The 20,699-nt window shown below is 55.0% G+C and overlaps 1 protein-coding gene across 18 annotated transcripts in view; it reads left to right on the top strand.

Moving 5' to 3' along the window:
* LOC101706120 (mechanosensitive cation channel TMEM63A) overlaps positions 1–20,699 on the top strand; it is a 40,687-nt gene that overhangs the window by 8,256 nt on the left and 11,732 nt on the right. For 12 of the 18 annotated variants that reach the window (XR_015450712.1, XR_015450713.1, XR_015450714.1 and 9 more), the window contains exons 7-20: positions 6,383–6,582; positions 8,425–8,504; positions 9,975–10,032; positions 10,883–10,920; positions 11,913–12,055; positions 12,777–12,828; positions 13,039–13,147; positions 13,553–13,621; positions 13,782–13,852; positions 15,407–15,487; positions 15,691–15,814; positions 15,887–16,020; positions 17,424–17,561; positions 18,660–18,813. Coding sequence is in view for 14 of the 18 variants with exons in the window: in XM_087209824.1 (XP_087065950.1) it covers positions 6,383–6,582; positions 8,425–8,504; positions 9,975–10,032; positions 10,883–10,920; positions 11,913–12,055; positions 12,777–12,828; positions 13,039–13,147; positions 13,553–13,621; positions 13,782–13,852; positions 15,407–15,487; positions 15,691–15,814; positions 15,887–16,020; positions 17,424–17,561; positions 18,660–18,813 (1,451 nt within the window). In the remaining 4 variants the exon portion in view is untranslated. Of the gene's footprint in view, positions 1–2,529; positions 2,673–2,734; positions 3,857–5,199; positions 5,996–6,382; positions 6,583–8,424; positions 8,505–9,974; positions 10,033–10,882; positions 10,921–11,912; positions 12,056–12,776; positions 12,829–13,038; positions 13,148–13,552; positions 13,622–13,781; positions 13,853–15,406; positions 15,488–15,690; positions 15,815–15,886; positions 16,021–17,423; positions 17,562–18,659; positions 18,814–20,699 lie in introns of those variants that run through there. The other 6 variants (XM_087209817.1, XM_087209825.1, XM_087209827.1 and 3 more) reach the window with 5 other exon arrangements.

The following is a 20,699-nucleotide window of genomic DNA, read 5'->3' as shown; positions in this document are numbered from 1 at the left end:
AGGCTGGCCTTGAGCTCACTACATATTCCAGGTTGGACTTGAACTCACAGCAATCCTCCTGCCTCTGCCTCCTGAGTGCTGGGATTACAGATGTACACCACCACGACTGGCACGTTATGTATTTTAAAGGCAATATTTACCAACTGAGTTGGATTCATTCCTATTGCTTCCTCTCATTTTTGAAGCTTTCTATGAATATTAGGGGCACTTTGCTCTGTAAGTGTCGTGTTAACCATCCTCATAATCCCTGCATCTTCTGGATCAACATCTGTATACTTTCAATATGTCTGGTAAACCCTTTCTAGACATTCTGAAGTCTTCATCTGCCTTCTGTTAAAGTTCTTGTATCTTGTTCAAACCTTTCAGCTTAGGTACACCTTTCCTAAGTCCTGCCAGAAGGTACTGCTTATAATTATTCAGTAGTTATTCTTCCTTGTTTGTCCCAGTCAGGATCTACTGATGGGTCATATATATAAAGGATTGGGGTTTCTTGTAGATTTCTCATTGAAGGTGCCATGCCTCCTCAATGGTTTTGTCTACCTCTAGCCTCCTCCTTTCAGAGGAACTGGCAGCTTCACTGCCCAGGCAGGAAAGTGGGAGGCAAAAATGTAGACAAACAGGCCAGGGATGTAGCTCAGTGGTTTTGCTGCCTGCTGCGCAAGTGCAAGGACCCGAGTTCCATCCCCAGTACCAAAAAAAAAAAAACAAAAATGTAGACAAATGATTCTCCATCAGTCATCTCTACATGACATACTAGGGTTTCTCTGGCTCACCAAGTCAGAGATTGAGAACGGACTGGAAACCCAGTAATATCTACCAGCTGGTCATCCTTGTTCAAACCTCTGCCTGGATTCTGCCTTAGAAGGTATTGTCCTGCCCTGAAATGGAAAGTTCCCTGGGCAAATGTGAGGGTCTTATTGGGTCTTAAAGGGGCAAAACATTCCTGCCTTGCAAATCCAGTGGCCCCTCATCTTCCCCAAGGCCTGGAAAAGAAGTAGCTCCACACTCCCTGGGTGTGGCTTAAGAGCATTTAAAATGTTAATTTCCTAATTTCCTTTCCATCTAGAGTTTTAACATCTGGAATAGGGGCAAAATCCTTTCTTCTCTCTGAACCAGCAATCTACCTCCCTCTCCCTCATTTCTAGAATCCTCATTATGCAATACCATGAAGGCCTGAATATAAAGAACTTCACCCCATTTACCTGATTTTCACAAAATGACTCCAAATGCAATATGGTGTAATAATTTAAAGGACCATTAGGTGGCGACCTTTCACCAGAGTCTAACACATTAGGCCATGCAGTTACAATCGCACAGCATCATCAGCTCTTTATCATAGCATCCTGGTGATTGTCCAGTTACTCAGTGTGCACCCCAGGGGGCTCCTAGATGGCACTGAAGCTCAGCTGCCCATTTCAGAAGTAAAGGTGATTATAAGAAGAAAAAGATAAAAAGAAACCAAACCTTTTCCTTCCACTATCACGTGTTTAGAGCCAGGCCTGGTGACACATACTTGTAATCCCAGTACTTGGGAGAATCGCTGCAAGTTTGAGGCCAGCCTGGGTTGCATAGTGAGTTTAAGGCCAGCCTGGACTAAACAGTGAGACCCTGTCTCAAAACAAAAAAGCGAAAGCCAAAAAGTGTTTATGGGCAGCTGATGCCACAAACTGGAAAGAAGGGACACGCAAAGATGTTCCCTACAGCTACTTAAATGTTCCTAGAGCAGTCAGTCCTTTTCCCCAAGCGCCTACCACCTCCCCAGTTGGAACCAGAAACTGAAGACATTCAGAAGCCAGGACTGTTACCAGCCACCTGACCAAGTCAAAGGGGGCAATTTAGTGAAAAAGGGAAAAGGCTTTATTCAAAGCCAGCTCCCAGGAGATGGAGGGGCCTCATCACCAAATCACCGTTTCCCCATCTATAGGTGTGCTAGGGTCTTTTAGAGGAGGAACAGTAGAGGAGAGACCACAATGAGACAACAGACCTGTCCAGGGTTGCTCCACCCCTCTCTGGACCCACCCACCTCTCTCTTCCCCTTGGAAACTGGGCTTGACCTCCCGGTGCCCACTCCTGCCCGTTCTATCCAGACACCTGGGCTGCACAGAGGTGTTAGTGACCTTTTCTGTACTAGGCCTAAGAAGTGTGGAGAAGCCATTTGTCTCTGAGGAACAAAGTCTAACTTTTAAAGTGCCATAATTCGGGCTGTGGGGCTGGAGGGTGGAAGGCAGAAGCCCGGATGGCACAGAAAGAACCTGAGAGCGGAGGAAAGCGACACCCTCCCCCGACAGTCACACTAGGGCTGCAATCAGCGGAAACGTGAAAGACCAGACTCGGAGGAGAGACCTGGAAACCCTGCGGGTCTGCGCACTGGGGACGGAGCACTCAGACATGGCGCGGGGATCCCAGAACTGCTTCAATCCCCGCTGAGGAGCTCGGCATGTGCGCAGCCCAAAACGTCCCGTCCGATCCCGCGTACGCAGAGCGCCCCGCTCCCTCAAGTCCGCGTCGCAGGCCGCGCTCTCCCGGAAAGCCGGGCGTGGCCGGCCTCACCCAGAGAACCGCAAGCCGGAAGTCCAAGTCCGGCCCTGCCTGAGACTCCGCGCGCGTGCGCTGCGCCTGCGCAGCCGCTGGGACTTGACTTGGCCGCGAGGAGGGGGCTAACGCCTGCGCAGGTAGGGCGCCCGCAGCACCGACGACCCGGAAGCACCCGTGATCCGGGTCGGGGTCGCAGACAACGGGACTTCCGGCCCCTCACCTTCTGTCCCAGCAACGGCGCGAGGGCGCGTGGGGTGTCGGGCTCTGCGGACCGCACGAGCCTGCTGCTCTCCATTCCAGCGGCGGCGGGCAGGAGAACCCGCTAGCGTCAACGCTGGCCTCTGTCGCTGGGGTCCCCACACGGGTCCGCGGCGTCATATCCTAGAGGGCCCAGGCGCTCTCTGGACAGCGCAGGCTTGGTTTGCTTTGGGATCAACCTCAGGACCAGACCCTGGAGGCCCAAGAGCACTGGATTGCACCTGGCCTGCTCTGGGGGACGGGACACCCAGCCGTGGCCAGGGAGCAGCCTTCCTGCCCCATGGCCCCCATGGTGCCCAGCCCGCTCTACCTCAGGGTGCGGAGAGAAGCCAGGCCCCTGCTGTTTCACGACCTCTCTGCTTGTGGCTGGGACAGAGCTGTCCTGGCCGTCCAGCTGCTCCAGCAGAGAGGACCGGGGCGGGAGCGGGTAAAATGTGAACAAACGGCTTCCCTTGGTCCCTAGGCCAAGCACGGGGCCCAGTGCTTACTGGCAGGGCTCCAGGGGTGCCCCAGCACCCCTAAGACAGCATCATCGCCCCTAGTTTATGGAGAAGGACGCCAAAGCGCAGAGTGGGTGAGTGCTAGTGAGTGTGGTGTGGAGCTCTGCCTGCTGCAGCCTGCTCACTTGACACAGAGCCCCAGCCTCCCGTTTCAGCACCAGGACTGACTTCCTCAGAGGTGACAGTTGTCCGGGCCCCTACACCGTTTATCGGTGCCCTAAGAAGTTGGTGTTTGCTTTGCACCCTTCTCCTGCCCCGGGCTGATCAGAGGTAGCTGAAGAGAAGCAAAAAGAATAAAACGGGTAGTAGGCTTGCTGTGATCGGGCCAGATTGGAAGATCTGGTAACCACAGAAGGACCCTGACTCTGCATAGGCTCTGTTGGGGCTCTGGGAGGAGGAACAGGACTGTCCTGTCTGCTGCAGGGGCTGGGCCTTGCAGCCAGCTCAGGCAGGAAGTGGTTCACACTGGTGACCGGCTTCTTCAGCAAGTTTGAGATGTGCTGCTGGATCCAGCCTTGTCTCACCCAGAACCAGACTTGGGTGCGCATGGGCTGCACAGTGGGGTGAGCGCTGAAGTCACCTGGGACACCTCAGGCTGTGGGGTAGCAGTGAGGGGATGGGTGCAGAGCTGTTTCCACCTGTATGCACCTGATGAATACAGCAGGACTGAATGTTGCCGAGGGGATGAAGCTAAGCTTCTGCTGACACAGTGTCTAGTTGCTAAGTTTTTTTTAAAAAGATTTTATTTGTGGTGCTGGGAATGGAACCCGGGGCCTCTCAGGTGCTAGAGAGGCTGCACCCCCAGACCCTGGTTGCTGGCCTGGTCCCTCCACCCACAGCCTTCCCCTCTGGCAGGGCTGCCCCTGTGGATGTGGCCCTCCTGCCCTCTCAAGAGGGGGAGATGGAGGGACTGCCTTGAGAGCAGGGACAGAGGTGTTTTTGCAAGGTCAAACTCCTTGCTTGTCACAGGCAAGGACTGGGCAAGAAGAGCCCGAGGAACTGTGGGCCACAGGCTGTGCCCTCACCTGGGTCCACACCTAGAGGGCCAGAGGACAGGCCACTTGGATGAGGTGGCCCTGAGACCCAGCCTGAGCTCCAGCCCAGGCCGGACGCTTGCTAGCTGACCCTGAATTCTTAGCAAACTTTGGGTCCTGCAGCCGGCCCATGTAGAAAGAGGACGGTGGCTTGGTGGTGTGACTGGGCTGCAGAGGGAAGGCCATAGCCTCCCTCCTGCCTGTCTGCCCCAAAGCCAAACACAAAGCCACACCGCAGCGCTCCCTACACCTTCCCCAGCCACCCAGTACCCCCCCCTTTCCAGAGACAAGGCTCCACTGTGAGCATCCCTCTCTCCACTCTCCAACCTTCTTGGTTCTGCTGTGTTCTCTTTTCCTGATTCTAAGCCTTGAGGGAACTTGGGGTACAGCAGCAGCCCCAGGGCCTGTGTGAGGCCTGGCTGGGGGTTCTGCTTGGGCCACAAGACAGGGCCTGGAGCCCTTGGAGAAGGGAGGGACTGGGGCCGCTGGGTGCTGGTTGAGAAGCACATGGCACCGGGGAGCACTATGGATAGGGACCTGCTCTGGGAGTTTCGGGGAGAAGCAGGGAAGGAAGGAACCTCCAGGGCAGAACCAGAAGCCCCCTGTGGACATTTGCGTTCAGAGATGTTTGGTCAGAGGAAGGGCTGAGGGTTCCCATCCAGAACCCCTAAGCTGGAAGTGGGTGGTGCCAGTGACAGGCCAGGGCAGCCAGTCACAGGGTCAGGAAGGAATCTGGCAGGATGTGGGTGGCAGCAGAGCCTGGTGCAGCAGCTGAAGGGCCCAGGCTGCCATGCTGTCAGAGACAGCTCAGCGTGAGGACCTCTCCGACAACCTGTCCTCGGTCCTCCCCACGTGACTGGTCAGTGTGGGCTGGAGAAGGAAGGGCGGGAGTGGCCTGACACAGTTGGGGCGGGGTGTTCCCTGAGGTGATGCCCTCGGCACAGCCTAAAGGAGGAAACCCAGAAGACCCGTACTACGGGTGTCTCCCGTCCGTGGTCACACCCCACCTCTCGCAGCCGTGCCAGTCGCTCTTACAGGGCGAGACGGGACTTGGCGTCCTCGGCAGTCCTGCTGTGCCCTGGGCTGCAGCCCTCAACCCTGCACATCCTTCTGTGTGGCAGCGAGTGAGGGTCTCGAGCTGGGCAGGCCAGAGTCAGACAGGAGTCACCCCACACAGGGACACCCCACCAGTTCTCCAGGAATCCCAGACCTCTGCTTGGGCTCACCATGCTTTTCTTCCTCGCCCCCAAGCAGAAAGAGCAGACTGAACACAATTCTCCGGGCAAGTCTGAATTGACCAGGGTGGGGAGGTGGAGGGAAGGGAGAGGGGCAGTGCATTTCCTTGGTTCCTCAGCCGCGGCATGGACACAGGGAAGGACCTAGGCACTGAGTCCGGCCAGGGCACGGACGCTGGAGGGCCGGAAGGACAGGCCAGCACCCAGCCTGGGGCAGAGTTTGTTCCACAAATGCTGACCCTCTCGAGAGGAAGAGCACCAGGATGGGAGGGTGGAATGGGTCCTGTCTGCCCTGCGTCCCCTCCGTCTGCTCCTCCAGGTGGCATGTGCCGGACAGGCCACTGATCCCAGTGTGCCTATGGGCCCCTCTCCCAGACCCAGCTGTGACACTCCCAGAACGGCAGCCTCTTATCCGAGGTTCGGCTGGCCCATGGTGCGTCCTCGAGTGGTCTGGGTCTCCTCCTCCCCTGCCTGCTCTGGGTCCCCTGGGGCTCCCAGAGGAAGTCCTTTCCCTGTAGCAGCCGTCCTGAGGCTACGGCGACCTCAGCTTCTCTCAGCCAGGAGCCACAGCTGCTTTTTAGTTCCCTTCCTCGCTCCCTCTGGGTTGCCCACCATCGCTCAGTCCGTCACACCCTCTCAGCTCTTCTTGCAGTGGGCCTCTTGTCCTCCCATCCTGCCAGCACTTGGAGCCCAGCGCCCAGCTGTCCCTGATTCTGTGCTGCCGCCTGCAGCTCCCCACGCCCCAAGAGCCACCCATCCTTGACTGGAGAAACGGGCAGAGATGTTGCGTGCTGACTGCCTGTCTCATCCCTTTCTGCAGGGAGGGCAGGTGCAATGATCGACTCCCCACTCCTGGAGCTGTGGTGGCCCGAGACCGTGTCCATCCGGGAGGGGCTGGGCCTCGGGGACAAGGCCAATGACTCCTACTGCTACAACTCTGCCCAAAACAGCACAGTGCTCCAGGGGGTCACCTTCGGAGGCATCCCCACTGTCCTGCTCATCGATGTCTGCTGCTTCCTGGTGAGACCCTTGCAAGCACATCCCCTCGAGTGTGCGTTTAACCCCAGGGCCTCTGGGGCATGTGGTGGGAGGTCAGGCACGGCTCTGCTGCTGACGTGCACCTCTGTCACCGAGGGCATGTGTCGGCTGCGTCTGCTTGGGAAAGTAGAGACACTGTGGTAATCCCTCCCTCTCTCAAAAGTGTTGGAGCCTGGGGAGGTGGTGCGAGTAGAACCACAGCTGCTTTTTGGCACGCCTCTAATGGCAGGGCGACTGCCTGCCTGCCTTCTCCAAGGCCTGGGAGGGTGAGTCCCAGGGACAAGGGGGCCAGAGAGTGTGGTTGGGTCAGAGTGGGAGGCTGCTCCCATGTGCTAACTTCCTGTCTTCCCCACACCACTGGCCTGCTGCTGGCCAGTTGAAAAGAAAGTCAGTGCCCTGCAATGTGTGGTAGGCGTGGGGTGGGCTCTTTTTTAAAAGATGAAGTCAGCTGTGATGCCTACACCGACCTTGAACTCCTGCTCTCAAGCCATCCTCCTGCCTCAGAGCCCAGAGCAGCTGGAACTATAGACATGTGCCACCACACCTAGCCTTGTAAGGGCGGCTTCATTGTTTGGGTTTTTTGTTTTTGCTTTTGCTTTTGCTGCTTGTCACTTGTGAACCAGGTTTCACACTTGCTAAGAAGAGCAGAAGAGGGCTGGCTGCAGACCCAGTTTGGGCACCCGTGGAGCAGCCTCGTGTTTTTCCACCCTGAGACTCGCGCGCCTTCGAGAACAGATGTCCACCTACCTGATTCCCCTGAGAAGAGCCCTCTGGGGCTCAGGGCTCCAAGTGTGTGCAGGCCCTTTGCATTCCCTTCAGAAAAACACAGCCTACCTTTAAACTCCATTTCTGGGCTGGAAGCACAGCTCCATGGTGGAGCCTTGCCCACCACGTGGGAGAGCGTGGGTTCCATATCCAGCCCTGCAGACTTAATAAGCAGATCAGTCAATCCCCAGTTTCTGTCCAGAGCCGGCAGGGTTGCTAATGGACATGTCTCCCTCCACCTCCATGAACCTTGAGGGGAGGTGGCCAGGGTGGCCCGGGAGGAGTGAGCAGGCGGTCTGGAGCTTGTAGGTTTCTAGAGCCAACCGAGGGAAAGACCTCAGGCTCCTCCTGCTGCTGGGGGGCGCAGGCCTTCTGCTCCATCCCAGCCTACTAATAGTGGATGCAGTCCAGGGCACCAGGCCCTTACGGAGTTTTCCTGGCTGCATCTGTGCTGGCGTTAGCACAGTGCATGTCAAGAAAACCAAACTCAACCTGAAACCCAGTCATCCCTGCTCTGCCTAGGAAACTTGGTACTGTGGTTCTGTATCTTAAATGAACCTCTAAAGCTGGGATTGATGCTGTGTGCCTTGTAGTCCCAGCTGCTCCGTAAGCTGAGGCAAGAGGATGTCTTGAGGTCAAGAACTTGAGGCCGGCCTGAGCAATATAGCAAGAGCCATTGCTTAAAAAAAAAAAACTCTATGTAAAGAGAAGAGAGATTGTTGGGCAGCCTGCGGGCCAGATCGCACTTGGCCACTCGGAGTGCTGTTCAGGCCAGGGCTGGGATCAGGCCTCATGGCATCTGTCCTGTCGTAGAGCAAAGGGCAGGCTCACATGTGTGGCGGGGGCACTCCCAGCAACGTGCCGCCACGTGGGCGCAGGAGGTGGGAGCCAGCGAAGGAGGCGAGCAGAGCATTGGGCCACTGAGGTGTGTGGCCTGGGGGGCCTGGTGCCCTCTGTGGGCCTGGATGATTTCCTTCTCACCCTGCTGAGTCTGGGCAGCCGGGCTTTTCCTTGAAAGCTATGCAGTGGACTTCTACTTGGTTTCTTTCCTGCTTCTAGTTGTTAATCTTGGTGTTTTCCATCATAAGAAGAAGATTCTGGGATTATGGCCGCATTGCCCTGGTATCAGAAGCAGACAGGTAAAAGGATGCCCCAGATGGTGAGCGAGTGTGTGGGAGTGTGGGAGTGTGGGAGTGTGTTGCTGAGTGGCCGGGCAGGGCCCGTGTGCGAGGGCGGCACCCCCAGGTACACCTGCCCTCCCTGAAGACCCAGGATGGCCTCCTCCTCGGTGGCTGCTCTGAGCACAGAGTGGCCTTGTGCACTTTCCTGGGCTTCGTGCAGTGGAGAAAACAGCTCCCAGGGCCTTGATCGCCCACTGAGGAGCCTGGGCAGCCCCCACCCTCGTGGTGTTGACCTAGAGCCTCTGATTGGACAGGGGTCTCTGCTCTGGCACTGGCAGAACCCGGGGGCCATGACTTTGCACCAGGGGTCACCTGTGGGGGACATCTGATGCTTTCTGACACCGTCAGCCCAGCAGGGTGCACTCTGCAGTGGGAAAAAGCTTATGGGGCCCTGGAGGCCCTGTGCTCCTGGGCAGGCCCCAGGCTCATCTGCCTTTGGGGTGGCTGTGCACCTTTGTGTGAATGCTTCAAACGTTGCAGTTCCTCTTGCTTTAGGCCATTGGAGGTGGGATGGTGGAGCCAGAGGTAGGAGAAAAGCAGAATTCATGTGGCCTAGACACCTGCGATTCACGGGGTGCTCTTGTGAAGTGCTCAGAGGAAAGGGTCTGGTTAAAGGGCCACCATTTCAAGTGCCACAGTGCGTCAGCCCTAAAGGAGGGTCTGCCATCTCTACCTCTGAGTTGGGGTTCATCTTATTATCAATGCCGGTCGTATGTTGATTGGCAGCATTGTTTTCTTCTCAGTGGTTCATGAATTAATTGTGCACCTGACAACCAGTGGTATCGTAGGCTTGGTAAAATACAGTATTTTCAAAAGTGGACTTGCTCTACTCACAGGGCCTGGAGAGTGTCCTGTATTGTTAAACCTTGCAACTAAATGCTAAACCAAAAACACAATCTCTTACATAATTTACAAAACTTATGCTTTGCTTTTTAGCTTTTAATTCTGGTTTTAGTGTGTGTGTGTGTGTGTGTGTGTGTGTGTGTGTGTGTGTCTGATGCCTAATAAATATGTTCACCATGGGGAATTGGTACATATACAAAACTCGCCACGATCTTTTTTTTTTTTGGTACCAGGGATCGAACTCAGGACCTTGCACTTGTGAGGTGCCACTGAGCTAAATCCCTGGCCCCAAGATCTTTTTAAATTTCCCCTTCCTTCCCTTCTGTATCCATTTGTCCCCATGCCCTCTTCCAATCTCCACAAACTCTACCTCCTTCTTTCCTATCATGTGTCTTGTATTGTGCTCTTTAAATTACTTATACTTTGGGTTTCTCATTTAGTTTTGTCCCAGCCAGTGAGAGCTGATAAATTTGGTCTCGAATTCTAAGATTAGGCAGCAAAATACTGGACTAATTTTTTTGACTTCTTTTTTTTTTAGAGCCATGTGTCACTTCTTTTTCTGTTTTGTGTCTCCAATAAATCCAGATTACAGAGACTGTCATCACCTTCCTCCTCAGGGAAACAAGACTTGGAAAATGAACTGGTTGGTACCCAAGGAGCAGTGGAGCTGTGGCCAGACTGGGGATGGTAGTGGTTGGTGGTTTGCGTGGTCTGTGTTCTGGGCCCTGTGGCTGTGGAGTGAGCCAGAGCTGGACAGTGCTCCCCTGGCATCAACAAAGGCATCTGACCTTGACGACCACCCAGACGACCCGGCACTCAGAGACCTAGTGACTCCCAGGCAGAGAGGCGTGGGGCTCCAGCCTCCTGCATGTGTGTGCCTCATACTTCTTACGGCCTTGCGTTGTCCTGTCTGCTCCACCCCAGCTTTTCTAGTCCTCTCCCCAGCACCAGGTACCCAGTGGGTGCTTAGTCATTGTTGAATTCCAATTCAAATATTTGAGATGAACAAATATTTTTCTTTCCCAACAGGGTAAGAGGCCAGCTTTAGAGACTAGAAAGTTTAAAAGATGTGAAGGTCAATAAGACCTACACCCACCCTTTTCCCTCTCTAACCTCATTGCAAGGCACTGTCCAATTGATTAAGGTTGTTTCTTCTCCTTATCCCATCTCCGTCTGGTCCTTTAGAAACAATGGAACAGAAGCCCACATCCCTTTCTCTAGAGCACCTTGGGCTTCACCACCTCTTGATCCTTGTTTCGTGATTGGAAGCCTCAGATTATCAGAATGTGGGGGTTCAGTGAAAGTTCCAGGCTTGGGATGCACCTTGCCAAGGCCCGGGGGCAACAGGCTCTGACACCTTGGACGAGCGGCAGCTTTCTGACGTAGGACGGAAGTGCTGTGTTTATCTAACAGGAGGCTAATGGTTACTTCCTTTCAAAGCCATGTGCCTCCCAAACCCCAGCTCCTGGACGCTAATCCCCCTCTGTCCCCAGGGTTGCTGCCCCTGGCTGATGGCCATCTTCCGTCTACAGTGAGTACCTGGAGCAGTGCCTGGGGGCGGGCGGCTTTGGTTGGGCTGCCTTGTCCAGGCACTTGGCCGGTGGGGAGGACAGAGCCAAGGAGCCTGCTCTTCAGGCAGCATGTGGAGACTGAGAATAAAAGAGACTGTCGAGGACACAGAAAAACGGGTGGCTAATTTAAGAGAGAAGATGCTATTCATTGCAAAGCTTTGTCCTGGAGAGAAGTAGCAGGCAGGACTCCCATTCCCAAGCATATTTCTGAGCATCTTCAGGGCCAGACGCAGCGTTGGGTGCCTGATGCCCACTCCTTGAGCCTGCTAGACAAGGAGGGAGGTGGCCAGTGTCCCTGCTCTGAGCAGAGGCGGGAGGAGGGCCTGCGCTCATGTCCCAGCCCTTCCCCGGCCATGCTGCCTGCCTTCAGGAAGCCGCTTGTGCAAAGGGTGGAGCACAGCCCCCTCCCCTCTAGCAAGGGAGTCTGGCTGTGTGAGACTAGAGAGTCCATGTCCCAGTGCACCCAGAACTTCATAGGGAGCGAGTGTGGAGCAGGCCACCTCCCATCTCTGGGGCCATGGAAGGGACCAGGAAGGAGGCAGGACTGGTCAGGTGCAATGACATTACAACACCCAGAGCGCAGGCTCACCTGTGGGGAGATGGAAGGAGGGTGGCCAGGGGCCTAGGCACCCCCCGCTGTATTCCAAAGGTGGCTCCCTGCTGCCATCTTGCCACTGAAGCAGGAAGGGTTGTGGGATGCCCATCTCCACGCGCCCAGATGTGAGTGGTGGGCACAGATGTCCCCAGCGGCATAAGGTGGCAGGTGGCCATTCCTGTGCCTCCACTGTGGTGCAGGGGCCAAGGGCGTGGGCATTCTTTTTGGACCTTTGTATCCACATACGTTAAAAAGTAGTTTAAAGTAGGATGATAGCACACCATCTCCGAGGGTTGCTGTGAGTCTTACATCAGACAGTCGCACCTCTTCCAACAATTCCTTCTGTGTCTCGGCCAGCGATGACCAGATCCGGGAGAGGTGTGGAGAGGATGCCGTCCACTACCTGTCCTTCCAGAGGCACCTCGTCTTCCTGCTGGTGGCAGTCAGTGCCTTGTCCCTGTGTATCATCCTGCCCGTGAACCTCTCGGGAGACCTGCTGGGTAATGACCCGGCCTCACATCTGTCTGTGTTGGGAGGGGCAGTGGGCGGCGGGGGGCTGAGGCAGGGGCTCACTGGGGTAAAGCGTCACCCCGCAGTCAAGGCCCGTTCCAGAAGGGAGGCCGTTTGGGGATGGCTGAGGAGGGTCCTGTCAGAGTAAAGGTCTGGAGGGGAATCAGCCCCCAACCCAGGCCCAGAACTGGGGCCCCTGGTGCCAATTTCTGCTTCTGTCCAAATAGGATTTTTAAAACCTAGAGGTTGGTAGGATAAAGGGGTTTCAGAAAGTGTTCTGCACTTTCCTGCCCTCACCCAATTCAGGAGGCCACAGTTTCTGGGCCGGGAAGACATCTGTGATGCTCAGCCAACATCAGTGTGGAACTGTATCTTCCCAGCTTCCAAATGCCACGTGGAAACATTTGTGTGCCTAGTGATTCCATGTCTTGGTTTCGGTAACAGCTCAGGAAATCTCTAGCTTTCTCCAAGCATCTAAAAAAGAAAACATTCTCTAAGGGAGAAGAATATAAATTCTGCCTGGGCTTGCAGATTGAGAAATCACCGGTAGAGGCCCTGCCTGGCGCAGCTCTGAAAAGACTTTGGGCGTCATTGTCCACACTGGTCTGGGCACCACGCTCCACTGGCGCCTCCCCAGGGTTCCCTCAGCAGAGGGAGGTGTGCTCCGTCCCCGTCATGGCCCTGGGACTCCATGTCTGTGCTTCTCCACAGACAAAGACCCCTACAGTTTTGGAAGGACCACCATAGCAAACCTGGAGACCCAGTGAGTGTGGGCCCTGGGCGTGGGGTGCAGAGGGGCAAGTCCATGAGGAGGCAGACACACAGGCCAGGGCGGGCAGGCTGGTGTCTGTGGTTGTTGCAAGGTTCCTAGGGAGCAGGGAGGCCCGTGGGTCCCGGCTCTCCCTGGTGTTCACTGGGCCTTTGGAGGCATCTGCGATAATGGAGCCATTGGCCCTGCGCCCGCTGTCCTCAGCAATGACCTGCTCTGGCTGCATGCTGTCTTTGCCGTCATCTACCTCTCCCTCACTGTGGGCTTCATGCGGCACCACACGCAGTCCATCAAGTACACAGAGGAGACCCTGGTGAGTGGGGATAGGGCTTCAGGGCCACAGCTCAGTGTAGCCTCTAGCCTGGTTTGCATATTGGGCCTCACTTGGCACCTTCTTTGTGTTTTAGTCTCCTGGTGGGTTGTTTCCAGTATTGGACCTCTGCCCCGCATTGTGCCAGCTCACTCTTTGTTCTGTGGGGTTGGGTTGGCCTGAGTGAGACTAAGGAGAGAAGTTTATGCTGAGGGGCTTGGTTGGGTCAGCTTAGAGGTACAGTGCTTGCCCAGGGTGTCCAGCCTTGAATCTGTGCCCCAGCACAGCAGACACACAGAATGTAGAGGCTGAGGGCAGCCCTTCTTTCTGCGTCATGGCTTCAGCCCAGGTCTCTGCTCTGCTCTGTGGCCCGTTTGAGTCACTCTCTCTCTCTGGGTTTTCCTTCAGCTCCTGTCCTGCAAAGGACGCTCATTCAGTTGCTTTGGAGATGGGTCCTTTATAGCTGACAAGGACTCTGTAAGTACAGCAGCATGCTGTGGGCCCCAAAGGCCACGGGGTGAGAAAGCCAGGCCTTCTGATTCTGTTTTCTTTCTGGACACTGAAGTGGGAGAAAAATCTGTGCCACTGGCAGTGGCTCACCTTAGTGACTTTTCCTCCTGATGTGTTTCTCTGGCAGGTTAGACGGACCCTGTTTATCAGTGGGATCCCTAGAGATGCCAAGGAAGAGAACGTTGAGAGGCACTTCTGGTAATGGGGCTGGACCACTGACATGGCCAGGTCTCAGTGAGGCCCACAGGGCAGGCACAGTAGGTGGACTCCAGGTAGGACCAGAGGCCTTGCTCCTGTGTCTCAGTATCAGATGACAGCCACGTGCAGCTCTGCAGGTGCTGGGCAATGGACCTGCCAGTTGCCAGTCATCCACAGACAGTCAGGGCTGCACCACCTGACCTGCGTCCAGAGTGCGGGCCAGGTATAGTGCAAACACCTTGAGAACACATGGGCAAGAAAATGTTCACTCCTCGTCTGAGTGTTAGCTAGGCATAGTTAAAGAGCCATGAGGTGAGCTTTTCTGCTGAGATCTATAGTCCACCCAGGGAGGACCTTGGCTATTTGCAGCTTGGTCCCTATCGTACCCAGCAGCCGTCTCCGGAGCTCCAGGCTCTGCTGCAGCAGCTGCTTTCCACCAGCCCCACCCACGGGAGTATGCATTGTGGCATTCGTGTCTGCACTGGCCATCTGTTCTCAGAGCCTTACTGGGACCTCATGTCTATGTGTCGTTTCCCTCCCTGAAAAGCGAGCTTCTCCAGGTTCTGTTCCCAATACCTAGAAAGCAGCACGTGGACACTGTCATGGTCCTGGAGATCCCAGAAATCTGTCCAATTTTGTGTGTGGTATGGGCATTGCATGGTACCTGCTGGCATTGACCTTGGCACTGGGCTGTCTGGATTTGGCTTCTGGCTCTGACACTCATCTGTGTGACCTTCGGCCTTGGTATTCTCAATCCTCGTAGGTTATGATGAGGGCTATAGAAGGAAATGAATTGTAACAGTACCTAGCCAATAGTCAGTGCATAGCCCTTCTGCTGATTGTCACTGTGTACACAGACATTTTCTGGGCTGGAGGTCTCTTGCTGTCATTAGACCCTCTAAAAGTCTGTGACCTTCAAGGAGGTAGATACTGAACCTGAACAAACACTAAAGTTCTTCTTTTGTGTGATTAGAGGAGATGCTGGGTGTGGTGCTGAGGATGACCCCCAGTACTGAGACCCTTTGGAAACCTTTGAGCTAGCCTCTGGCCATGCACAGGGCATCTGACGGAAAGCTGACTGCATATGCTTGTCACTTTGACTCAGTTCCGTCCAGGCTACTAGAATATGCTTTCTGCTGGGCATGGTGGTGCATGCCTGTAATCCCAGCACTGAGGAGGCTGAAGCAGGAGGATTGCCATGAGTTTGAGGCCAGCCTGAACTACATAATGAGACCCTGTCTCAAAAACAACACAAAACAAAACAAATTGTACAAACTAAACATGCTTTCTTTGGGGCTGGAAATGTAACTCAGTGGTAGAGGGCTTGCTTAGCATGAGCAAAACCCTGTGGTCCATCTCTCCAGCACTGAAATAAAACCAAAAAAGTTTGTATTAAACTTCAGAATTCCCCTCCTGGGGACCGAATAACAGAGAAAAGAGGCCTCTGTCGCCACAAACCAAGCAGTGCAGTGCCTGCATCCTCCCAGGCAGGCGCGTGGGGTCTTCCTCCTGGATTGCCTCTCCCCATGGCTCCCCCCCCCCCCCCCGCCACAGGGACGCGTATCCGACATGTGAGGTGGCTGACATCCAGCTGTGCTACAATGTGGCCAAGCTGATCTACCTGTGCGAGGAGAGGTAGGAGACAGGGCCCTGCCCTGAGGTGCCCTCCCTCCTAGCCAGGCTGGACTCCTGCCTCCATGGGGAGGAAGGGAATTGCCCTGTCCTTCTAGCTCAGAGTGGAGTCCTGTGCTCTCCTGGAGACTGACAGCCAGGGTGCACGGGCATGCACAGGTTGTGATCTGCAGTCTGCTGGTCTGTACCCTCTCCCACTACCACAGAAAGAAGACCGAGAAGAGCCTGGCCTACTACACGAGCCTGCAGGAGAGGACTGGCCAGCCGACCTTCGTCCACTCCAGGCCCTGTGGCCAGTTCTGCTGCTGTGAAGGGTGGGGTTGTGAGCAGGTGAGCAGCGAGGCCCAGCCCATGCTCCCGGGCCCAGGGGCCACATCACCCACAGGCTGTGTCTCCTGGCAGGAGGACACCATTGCCTACTACACCCGCCTGTACAACCAGCTGCTGACCAGGATCACGGAGGAGGAGCGCCAGGTGCAGGGCCAGCCCCTGGGAATGGCCTTCGTCACCCTTCGAGAGAAGTCTATGGCCACCTAGTGAGTGCAGCCCACCCAGCCTCTCTCGGCCTACTTTGACACCACGTATATCACTGGCTGTGTCAGGGAGTAGAGATAGTACTGCCCTCGCTCTGCAAGGATCTCAGCATGTGGGTAACTGAGGGGTAGGATTCACCTCGAGGGTCCGTGAGTGCTCTAGGAGCCTCACTGTGGTTGGGTCAGTGTGTGGCCCTGGCCATATGGGAGATGCATGGGTATTCCAGGGTGACACAAGGGTGGAGCACATGGATGCTCCAAGGTTTCATTGTGGGAACCATGGGTGCTCTGGGATCTCATGTTAGGATCCATGGGTGTTCCATTGCGGGCCCATGGGTGCTGAAGGGCCTCATTGTGGTGAGCCATGAGTTCTCCTGCCTCACATGGGGATTGATAGGTGTTGCAAGGCCTCAGTGTGCTCTGCAGCCTCACTTTTGCTTGATACAGATCCTTATTTAGGGAGCCCATGGGTGCCCCAGAACAGCACTCTGGTGGGCCCATGGTTCTTTCTGGGGCTCATGATGTAAGGCCCATGGTTGCTTCTGAGCTGCACTGTGGGGAGCCCACAGATTTTGCAGGGCTTCAGTTGGAAGGTCTCCTGTTTGCTTGATGGCCTCACTGTAGGGGCCCACAGATACTCCGGGGAATCATGATGGGACCCCCATGGATGGCCTAGGACCTCACATGTAGAACCATGAATGCTCTAGGGTGTCACTGTCAGAACCCATGGATATGCTAGGGCCTCACTGAAGGACACAGTGGTGTAACAGGACGTCACAGTGGGAGTCCATGGGACACAAGGGCCACATGTGGGCCACCACAGGTGCTATAGGGCCCTTCCGCTGGTGCACATGAGTGCTCGAAAATTACAGAGTGGCAGCCTGTGGGTGCTGCAAGGCCGCAGTGAGGACCCATGAGTGCTCCAGGGCCTCACATGGGACCCACAGGTGATTCAGAGCCTCACTGTGGGAGCACATGGATGCTTCAGAGCCTCATGGTGATGACCCATGGGTGCTCCATGGCTTCACTTCAGGGATGGGTGCTCCAGGCCCTCACTGTGAGGGGCCACGGTGCTCCAGGGTCTCAAGAAATGCAGCATGAAGCCTAGGCCATGGCTAGAAGAAGAAAGATTGTCACTGCAGCTGCCTGAGGTGAACTCTCGAGTGGAATGACACATGCACACTGTCGGGAGTGGGATCTGGAGGCAGACAGACTGATGAACAACCTGGTTGCTGAGGCTGTGGGGCTAGAAAATGTCTGCAGCTCTGGGCATAGTGAGCTGGGCGTGACCTCTCCTCCACATCATGAGCTCTGAAACAATAGCAGCAGTGAAACCAAAACTTCACTTCCGTGCCTGCCTATTCCTGTGCAAGGCTCTGACTTGTCCTCTCTGCATTTCCCGGCAGCATCCTGAAAGACTTCAGAGCCTGGAAGTGTCAGAGCCTTCAGTGCAAAGGGGAGCCCCAGCCATCCTCCTACAGCAGAGAGCTGTGCGTCTCCAGGTGGAGGGTTACCTTGGCTGCTTACCCGGAGGACATCTGCTGGTGAGCACCTGCCTGGGCCAGGTGGAGGGTGGCCTGGCTCCTGGAGAATAGGTGGACTTGACATTCAGGGACGATCTCCATGGAGCTCCTGGGGTCCTCTGGGCCAGCCTAGGGGCTGAGAGCTTCTCTGTGCTGTTACCCCACCGGGCAGCGCTGTCCAGTGGAAACACGGGGACTACATGTATCATTAGATTTCCTCATAGCTGTGTTAGCAAAGAAAAATGTCCGAAAGGAATTTTAACAGTAAATCTCTCCTTGTATGTCCCCGTTTAAAAATTGCGGCATGGAATCCTTTTTTCTTGATGGTTTGGGGATGGAACACGAGCCAGGCAGGCACTCAACACCAAGCCTCATCCCCAGCCACATTCTCCTTTTCATACTTAGTCTTCAAAGTCTTCCACCACTTCGAGGTCCACCGGCCACGGCTCTCATGCTCAGGGGCCACCTGTGCTTGTGGCTGCTGTACTGGACAGCATGGCCGCAGGGAAGCCTGGGGACCTGCCAGTGCTCGGAGCTGTGCCAGGGCATGGCTGAGGTCCGGGCACAGCTGCCTGCCCGGGCTGGTGGGCTGCGGCAAGGATGAGTGTTGGTTTTCCTCGCCACTGCATTGGAGCTGACCTGACTGCTTGGCTCACTACTTCACAGGTGTCCCGAGCGTGGGACTGGTGTGTGGGTCTGTTCCTGGAGGGAACGTGCGGCCAAGGCTGGCTCTAGCTGTGCCCGCGCCCCACTGTCCTTGCCTGCCTCCCCCTTGACCCCAGCCCATGGCCCATCAGGAGGAAGGTGCTGTGCATCACATGGCACCGCCGATGTCCAGGAACTGCCATGCAGGGGCTGTCTGCTCAGCTTGCTGCTCACGGCATCTCTGTGGGGAGGCTCTGTGCTGGTCTCTAGCTGTGGCCTGCACGTTGGCCTTGTGGTAGCTGAAGGTGAGCGCAGAGAATGTGCCTTTCCTCTTGAGGCCCGCGTGAACCCCATCCAGAGCCCTGGGAAAGTCTTCTGGCCCACCCGACCGGACCTGACCACCTCAGCCACAGCACTGCTGGTGCTGGTAGCCTGTGCTGTGGACAGAAACTCTGGACCGTGTCCCCTCTGCAGGAAGAACCTCTCTGTCCAGGGCCTCCGCTGGTGGCTGCAGTGGCTCAGCATCAACTTCACCCTCTTCGTGGTGCTCTTCTTCCTAACCACACCCTCCATCATCCTGTCTACCATGGACAAGTTCAATGTCACCAAGCCCATCCACGCGCTGAACGTGAGTGATGCTGGCAGGAAGAGGGCATGGTGACTGGGGAGGAACCAGGGCCAAGGGCTATAGGGCTCTGAACCAGAAAGCCCAGGCACCCAGCTCAAGTCTGCACTTGGAAGCCAGAAGCCATGGCCATGTTTTACCATGCCTGAGAGTAATGCAGTATATATGTTCTGGTTTCATGGGACCTAACTAAACAGGAGGGGTCATTTGAGATGAATGAGGTATTTTAATGTGATCGAATGTTAAGCGTCTACCAAGCATTGCATACACTGTGGCAGACGTGAGGGGCTTACAACATCAGGATATAAAACCGTCCAATTGTATGTCTGGTGACACGCCAATGACGCCTGTATGCTAGACACTAGGGAGAAGGGACGGGAAAGAATGAAAAGGTCTTTCATGATTGGGGTGGCATGAATCATTTATTTCTTTTGCATTTCAGCTTCTGACCATCTTGTTAGGAACTCATTCATTGTCCATAAATATAGAATGCTGTTCAAAGCACCTTAGAGGCTGGGTGTGGTGGCGTGCCCTTGTAATCCCAGCTACTTGGGAGGCTGAGGTAGGAGGATCACTTGAGCCTAGGACTTCCACACAAAATAGCAAGAATCCATCTCAGAAACAAAACAAAACACGCTCAGATGAGTCGAGGAGATAACAGCTAAACCACTTTAAATGAGCATCTATAGGGAGAGACATTGGCTTCTCTTAGTGAGCGTGTTGAAACACTTCCCTGATTCTGTTCCTTTGTTAGTGATCCTCCAGCAGGGCACCCCAGGTGGAGGGCCAAGGGCCCAGGTCCTGGCTGATGAATTCTGAGCCTCAGAGTCCAACCCAGAACTGGAGCTCGAATACCTGCCATGTGATATCCCTCAGGTCGTTAGGATGGCACAGGAGCTCGGGTATGGTTGATGCTCTGATCTGACTCAGTGTATAGTAAAAACTTCTAAAGTATGCATTAGCAGTGAGGCTTCCATTTACAGCAAGAAGGCCGTCTTTCTTCTGCCGCCCCTTCCTTCCTTCCTTCCTTCCTTCCTTCCTTCCTTCCTTCCTTCCTTCCTTCCTTCCTTCTTCTTTTTGTTTTTCCAGCATTAGGGTTTGAATCAGGAGCCTTTGCACTGAGTGACATGTCCAGCATTTTTCATCTTGAGATGGGGTCTCCCTGAGGCACTAAATACCCCAGGCTGGACTCACACTGCAGTTCTCCTACCTCAGCCACACACAGCACTGGGATTACAGACTTGCTCCACCGTGACTCGCTCCCAGTCTTTTGATGTAGGATGAGGCCTGCTGCTTAGAGTTCCCCTCTGTCTGTTTTACATGAACTACATTCCTATTTTACATTTGCGATTCCGGTTTGGCTTTCTGTAAAGCAAAGCAGGAATTTAGACTGGGGTTGGAGCTCCTGGTAGAGTGCGTGCTTTTTGGGTTTTGTTTTGCAGTGCTGGAGATCAAACCTAGGGCCATATGCACGCGAGGCGAGTTGTCTGCCACAGAGCTACTCCCTAGCCCCAGTTTAGTTTCCAAAGAGAACATGTTGCTGCGTTCATTTAATCAGTGAAAATAAGTTAATCAAATCACAAAATGACAGTATCAACTAGAGCCAGCATAAACAGGATTGGGATAAATCACCCCAGAGTCCTGGTGAGCTACAGCTGGCCAGCGGCCTGGAGAGGAGCCTGGCGAAGGGCTCTGTTGACCCTGGGTATTAGCCATTGGTTTCCTGCAGGAAAGGAAGATGCTTTGCCTAATCTGGTGTTCAGATAAGTAGAGGTGCATTGTGCGTGAAAGTGCTTCCTTTGGTATAAAGAGCTATACTGCTCTGAGGAGCTGTTGTTTATTCAGTCAAGATTTGGGGCCTGGGCACGCACAGCCCTGGTCTGGAGGAA

Source organism: Heterocephalus glaber, unplaced genomic scaffold (assembly GCF_053883595.1).
Source record: "Heterocephalus glaber isolate CG9 unplaced genomic scaffold, H.glaber_assembly_v1.0 deba00001067, whole genome shotgun sequence".
NCBI lineage: Eukaryota > Metazoa > Chordata > Mammalia > Rodentia > Bathyergidae > Heterocephalus > Heterocephalus glaber.
Note: the sequence above shows the minus strand (reverse complement) of the source record. Positions and strands in the feature narration are given on the sequence as shown.